Source organism: Vespa velutina, chromosome 1 (assembly GCF_912470025.1).
Source record: "Vespa velutina chromosome 1, iVesVel2.1, whole genome shotgun sequence".
Lineage (NCBI taxonomy): Eukaryota > Metazoa > Arthropoda > Insecta > Hymenoptera > Vespidae > Vespa > Vespa velutina.
Genome location: NC_062188.1, coordinates 6,927,612 through 6,935,111, shown reverse-complemented (window position 1 = coordinate 6,935,111; position 7,500 = coordinate 6,927,612). Strand labels below are relative to the sequence as shown.

At 33.8% G+C, this 7,500-nt stretch overlaps 1 protein-coding gene across 4 annotated transcripts in view; it reads left to right on the top strand.

Annotated features, from left to right (window-relative positions):
• The window catches only part of LOC124955477 (ubiquitin carboxyl-terminal hydrolase 48-like), a 62,008-nt gene that overhangs the window by 51,104 nt on the left and 3,404 nt on the right, over positions 1-7,500 (top strand). For all 4 annotated transcript variants that reach the window (XM_047509997.1, XM_047509988.1, XM_047510007.1 and 1 more), the window contains one exon: positions 4,220-4,304. In XM_047509997.1, the coding sequence (XP_047365953.1) occupies positions 4,220-4,304 (85 nt within the window). The remainder of the gene's footprint in view (positions 1-4,219; positions 4,305-7,500) is intronic.

Below are 7,500 nucleotides of genomic sequence, written 5' to 3'. Positions count from 1 at the left end.
TATGTATGTATGTATGTATGTATGTATGTATGTATGTATGTAAGTATGTATGTATGTAGGTATGAGTATACAGTACATATATACACACATATATATATATATATATATATATATATATATATATATTGTATCATAATTTTGTTTATTATTTGTAAATCGTTTTAATGTTTTAGATAATGGAAGATTTTAGAAAGGATTAATTTGATAATTTCAAACGTGTTAAAAAGAGAGGGAGGAGGGAGGGAGGAGGGAGGGAAGAGTGAATGAAACTTGGGTAGGTACGTGGGTTTATTAACTCTGTGGCTCGCGGTATTAAGAGGCGGTTGAGAAGGAGGATGGGGTGAGATTCACCCTCTTGATGTAGACAGATAAATAACTTGGGACAGCCTGAGAATAACTCGAGCATTCGGTTCACCATTTCAAACGTGATAGAGAGAGAGAGAGAGAGGGAGAGAGAGAAAGTAAGATAGCTAGATAGATAGACACTTCCGATGTTCTATCGCAAAATGTAAGACTAGTACATTTTATACGAATGATTCGTCACTTTTGTCACTTTTTATTATCTTATTTCATTCGTCGCAAAGTAAACTTTCTTAGATAAATTCTTGAGCTTTTATTATTAACTTATGTTAGATGTACTTTCTTCGTTTTAAAACGAACAAACGAAGATGAAGAAGAAGAAGAAGAAAAGAAAGAAAGAAAGAATGAAATCTCGTAACATTTCCAATAGGATAAGAAAATCGTAGCGTTAAATCGTTTCCAAGCGACGAAGAGAAATTAATCATTTATTTCTTGCGTCGGCCGTCGTCGTTGTCGTCGTTGTCGTTGTCGTCGTCGTCGTCGTCGTCGTCGTCGCGTGTCTCTTCCGTTCACCGTGCTTTCATTTCATTGACCTCGAATATGTTCATATGGTTTATACAAATGCCTTATACACATATTCTCACTTGTTATTGTTGTTCTTGTTGTTGTTATTATTATTGTTATTTTTGTTTTACTATCGCTTTCAATTGACTTTTATTTCATATTAGATTTGAACGCGTAATTTTCGTCATTTTGAAATCTTCTTACGATAGATATAAAAAAATTTAATAATTATAAAACATAATGATCTTTTTTTTTTATTTTTTTTTTTTTAAATAAGAAGAAGATTCAATGTTCTTCCGACAAAATATCGGTAATTAATCTGTTCGTTATAAGAAATTATTGATTATCGTTGAATAACGATAATAATAAAACGATTTAGATATTTAAAAATATATGTATGTAGGTGTAAACGTGTTCCGAAAGATTTTTTTTTTTTTTTCTTTTTCTTTGTCAAATTTTTTCCTACCAATAGATTAATTCAGCAGTATGCGTGTTCTCGAAGTATGAGTAATACTATCGTTTCCTTTGAAAACAGTGAGGTTATATACCGTAAGCGCGTGAACTCCTCGAGTTCATCTTCTCGTAGTCTCGTCGGGAACATTCGAGAACTCTTCTTACTTTTTCTCCCCTCTTTCCTCTTCTTCCTCTTCCTCCTCCTCTTCCTCCTCCTCCTCCTCTTCTTCTTCTTCTTCTTCTGTGTCAGTGTAAGAAACAAAAAAAATATATATATATATATATATATGAGCAAAGAGAAGAAAAGAAAAAAAAATGTACAAAAAAAGTAAGAAGAAGAAGAAGAAGAAGAAGAAACAAAAACAAAAAATCGAAAAAGAAAACAAAAAACAAAACAAAAAGTTTATGTTAAGCCAAAGACCGCGAGACTTCGACTCTCAGTCAGAGATTAAGACATTCCCGGACTAATAATTTTCATGTACCAGCGGGAAATATTTTGTCCATATCGTCGAATTACTTTAAACTTGTTATATACGTTTTTTCATGAATTTTTCTTTCCATTGATCGTCATCGATACGATATATCATATAATATTGAAACATAATGATAAGGGAGAACGTGAATTTTCACAAAATACGTTCGATCGATCGATTTATCGTGGATCAAGTGAATTTTCCCAATGGACAATAGGTGTCAGTCGGTGTTAACTTTGGTGCCGAGAGGTGCGCCTTCCGAGTCCGGAGTCTGCAATTATGAGCCATACCACGTCGGAGCAAGGCTCATAACGAACTCACTATATTGCCCGAACATTTCAAAACTCGACTTATAAACCGTGTAGACGCTCTTTATCCATTTTCTCTTACCTTCTTTCCTTCCTTCCTTCCTTCCTTTCTTCTTTCCTTATTTCCTTCCTTTTCTCCTTCTTTATTTCTCTAACTTACCCTTTCTTTTTCTTTTTCTCTTTCTCTTTCTTTATCTTTTGTCTTTATCGTTTTCGCCATCCTCTTCGTCTTCTCTTCTACATTTCGATCTTTCAACAGAAAGAGAAAGAGAGCAAGAGAGAGAGAGAGAGAGAGAGAGAGAGAGAGAGAGAGAGAGAGAGAAAATAGACTACTTCCTGGAACATGAGTTACGCTAGAATTACGTTTCGCTTTTCGAAACGATCGATGGATCATCCTTCGGAAATATCGACATGGACGATGGATTGTGTCCGAGAAACAATGAGGAATGATTTTCTTTTTATGTTGGTTGTATGTATATATATATATATATATATATATATATGTGCGTGTGTGTGTGTGTGTATGTGTGTGTGTGCGCGTTAATTTTTTCGTTCTTTTTTATCGTTTATTATTTCTTTCTTACTTCTTTTTTTTTTTTCTTTTCTTTTCTTTTTTTTTTTTTTTTGTATCTTTTTTGTTTAACTTTCAGTCAACAAAAATAAGTGTCGAAATAATGTACTATTAAAGAATCTACGAAATTCATCGTTCGAAAATATCATAAATCATATTGTAGACGAGACTATAGGCGGCCAGAAGGAAACATCGACCAGATGTCTCAGATTATATACGAACGTCTTAGGAGACACGTGTGTCCAGACCATCGTATGACACTCGCTATATTTAGTCCTGTGGGAAAAAGGGGTCCCGGAGACGTAATCACACCTACGCGGTTTACGTGCTACTTGTTATGACAAATTTTCTTTGTCTACGTGAGACAATCCTAGAAACGATTTTTTTCTTCTTTTCTTCTTATGAAGAGATAAAGATGAGAAAAAGAAGAAGAAGAAGAAGATGAAAAAAAAAGAAGAAAAAAAAAAGAAAGAAGAAAAAGAAAATAATCTAAGGATCGACGAAGAGATCGAAAGGAGAAAAATTATCCGGAATAGAATTATAATGATTTAACGTAACATGTTTGGGGACAAATATTATTCGATTTTGTTCGAATATCAAAAGAAAAAAAAAAAAAAAAAAAAAAAAAAAAAAAAAAAAAAAAAACAAAAACAAAGAAAGAAAAAAAACAAAGAAAAGAAAAAAGAAAGAAGAAAAAAAAAACGATAAATTGAATATTATTTCGATAAATTGAAGATATGAAGCGTGAGAGATATGTTTGTCGAAGAGATTGTTCGTAGCATCAAGTAGAAGGGTTCTTCGCACCATCCTCGATCCCACGTGTGCGCGATCGACGAGAAGGAGACGCGTGGGAAGACGTTCCTACGGCCGTCGGCAGCTGTTCACACGTGTCCTCTATGCGAGCATCGCTAAAATTCAACGTACATCTTCCATTCCTTTGCTTTGTTATATTCCGAAAACTTTGCTAGGAGTTTCTCTCTCTCTCTCTCTCTCTCTCTCTCTCTACATATATATTAGGTGGACCGGAAAGTAATGTCGTTTCTGCACATGTCGATATTTAATTGTGATTAAAAATAAAAACTTGTTAAAAATTTATTCGTTTGAATTTAATTTAAGAAAGCGACATTACTTTCTGGTCCCCCTAAAAAATATATATATATATATATATATATATATATTTAATTTATTCACGATTTTAATCATTCCTACGTGTGATTTAATTAAGATTCAGTTTAACGTCTACTTACTATGATTACTATTATAAACCAATTGACGAGTGTAATTTGTAATTGATTTTATTAGATTATCATTACGAGTTGAGATTGTTATTTGATCTTATAAAAAAAGAAAAAAGAAAAAAAAGAAAAAAGAAAAAAAAAAAAAGGAAAATAAAAAGAAAAGAAAGAAAGGAAGGAAGAGAAAAGGAGTTGACTTTTTACTTAAACGTAAAAACAAATATCTAATTAATTTATATAATTAATAATTTAACAAATACAAATTATCTAATTCATTTAATTTCAAGGTTAAATTTTCTTCATATTTCATTTCAGATTGACGCACCAGTAGAAGCTGAGCCTAGCGTTGAATCTGATGCGACCAGTATGGAGATTACGTCACCGGAGAAGGGTTTCAAGGGTGAGTAGATACTTCCTATGTCTCTGTTTTAACTTATCAAAGGATAATTTTGAGATTTGAATGGATCTCTCTCTCCCTCTCCCCCTCTCTCCCTCTCTTCCTCTCTTTCTTTCTTTTTTTTTTTTTTTGACGTGTTAGTCTCAAACATAAATCGAGAAGTGCGAAATCAAGTGCTTGGCCGCCAAAAGATCCAAATTAAGACGATCGTGTTTCAAACACACATATATATATATATATATACACATATATACATATATCGTATGTCTATATCTAACGTATACGTTAGGAGAAGCGAAAGCAATCCACTTAAGTGAGGCAGGACGTCTTCGTTCGGTCTTTCGTCTCTCTTTTCTTTTGTCTCGGTAGTGGAAGGAGGAAAGATCGGGAAGAGGTTTTGTTCTTCAACAAAAATCTGACAAATATGCTGCGATTTGCCGAAGAATGGAAGCGAAGTGCACCACCACTACTGCTATCACCACCAATACCAATACCATTGGCATCACCAACACCAACACCACTAACACCAACACCATCACCGTCACTACTACTATGATTACTACCACTACCATCACCCTTCCTTTCTTTATTCTTGTCTATCGTCTTCCACTGTCTTTCCAGATTCGAAGAGAGAAACCATCCCCGTTTTCTTTCTCTGTGCAAGGGGTGACTCTTAAATTACTTAGACCGAACAAAACGTAACAAATGACGGCGAATCAAGGCACTTATGCGATATTGGCCCATCACCACCATAGTCGGGTCCCGCGTATATTGATACGTCGCATTAGAACTACTCTCGACTTTCTATCTATTTCCCTCTCTCTCTCTCTCTCTCTCTCTATCTCTCTCTCTCTCTCTCTTCATCTCTCTTTCTCTCTCTTTCTGTCTTTACCGTCACTTTACGATCTCGTCCTTTTTGTACGTATGATACGACCTACGACAGAAATCGAATTCTCGATATCTTTTTTCCTCCCTTTTCTTCTCTTTAAAACTTTTCGTTAAAATTTCTTTAATAAATCTACGAATAAAATCGATGTGAGCGCTTGTTATGTTTTAATACAACATTATTGTTAACGTCGTTTATAGATCAATAAATGTTCGTTTGTAATTAAAACAGAGATAAAAAGTTCTAAGAAGGTTTATTTCAATTTCGAACGAATTTGATTCGTTAACACGTATCTATAGAATTTAGAAAATTTTCAAATCTAAAGCTAGAGAATTTTTTTTGTTATTAAAAAATATGAATATTTTATGAATCTCGTCAAAATGACGTTTAGAAGATGAATAGAATTTTGTAGTTTTATAACTTTATATATCGATTATTCTTTACACGTAAGTATTTATATTCGAATTTGTACGAAAATGAAATGAAATTCTTTTTTTTTTAATAGGGCTTTACGTTTCTCTCTCTCTCTCTCTCTCTCTCTCTCCCTCTCTATTTTTTCTTTTTTTTTTCTTTTTTTTTTTTTTTTTTAATGTGTTAAGTATTTGTAAAAATTATTTAAACATTTTTGTCCATTTCTATTTCGAACAAAGTTTCTTAGTAACAATGTAATAAGTATAATAAGAGAGAGAGAGAGAGAGAGAGAGAGAGAGAGAGAGAGAGAGAGAGGGAAGCCACTCGATTCGAAACATTCCAAAAGTTTTGCACGAACGGGAAGACTGTTTCCATCCCTCTCTTCTTCGTTCCTAGCTTTCCTCTTTTCTACGCTTATCCTCCTTCGTCAAGGCATTAGGTTATTAATGGTTTTCGTGAACTGAGTTTATTAAGGAGCTTGGTAAACTTCGAAGTACATTCATGAACACGCAAGGTTTCTCACGTTAGAAGTGTTAGAAGTACAGTTGAATGTTTGAAATTATGTCTAGATAAATAGAAAAGTAGAAAGTTATAAAATATTAGTGTCCAATATAAAATATTATACATATTATATAGATCATATATTATTTATATTTATATATATCTTTTATAATTAGAGATATATATCAAAAGAATATTTAAAAATATTATTATTATATCTGTGAGTTTTAATCGGCATGAAAGTTTAAACTTTGACATTTGATTTTGTTTAATTTATTATCGAATGATTTCACATTTGCATCGTAAATATAGATCCACACAAAAATATATCCCTAGATATACATATAAAATAATACATATATATATATATATATATATTTTTTTTTCTTTTTTTAATTAGATTTATCTAGTAATATTTAACAGAATATTACAATATTATAATTGTAACTTAGTAGACATCAAAGATGAAACTTTAAAGTTAGATTCCGCCTGAGCATGACTCCACCCTTATTCACCTTCCTCCCCCGCCCTCTCTCCTTCTACCGACATCAATCGCTCGCGCAACTATTAAGCTAAAGACTGTACGCGCGAGCGTGAAAGAAGTCTCGCGTCGCGAAAAACTAGTAGTCGAGAGAGAAGAGGCGAGCGGAAAGCGGGAGATGAAGACATTATCGTCGTGCCTTGTGCTCGCTGTTTGAGTCGACAGAAGAAAGGAGGAGAGGAGGATGCACCTGTCACCGTGAGAGAAGCATATCTCTCTCTCTCTCTCTCTCTGTCTCTCTCTCTCTCTTTTTCTCTCTCTCTCTCTCTCTATCTCTCTTTTGCACTCTCATTCTTCTTACTGCAGTCGTGGAAAGGAGAGACGAGCGTATAGGCGGCGATTATGCGCGAAGGACTTTAGAAAACACATTCTCCTAAGCCGACTATTTTTCTCTTCTCATTCTTCTTTTCTTCTTCTTCTTCTTCTTCTTCTTCCTCCTCTTTTTCCTCCTCATCATCTTCTTCGACCGATCTCTGTTGGTCGGCTTCCACCATGGCCGGAAATTATACTAGAGCACGAGGTAATGTAATAATAAGTATAAGTTTCGAAAAGGGAAGAACGTTCTCTTCGAGTAGATGGGAGAATGAGAGAGAGAGAGAGAGAGAGAGAGAGAGAGAAAGTAGAGTGCAGCTTTGTCTTCCTTCTCTTGCAATCTTCACCGCTGGCTAAACCATTATGTCGTTTCGCTTGGAACCTAAGCATTTTCATCGACTACTCCCAAGAACGATAGCTACTTTGGCCCTTTCGAGAAAATGTATCTCTAGTTTGCTCAAGGGAACTTCAATCAAATCGTAAATTCGACATAAATAATAGGATATATTATTATAATATATATTATAAAATATATATATTATAATATA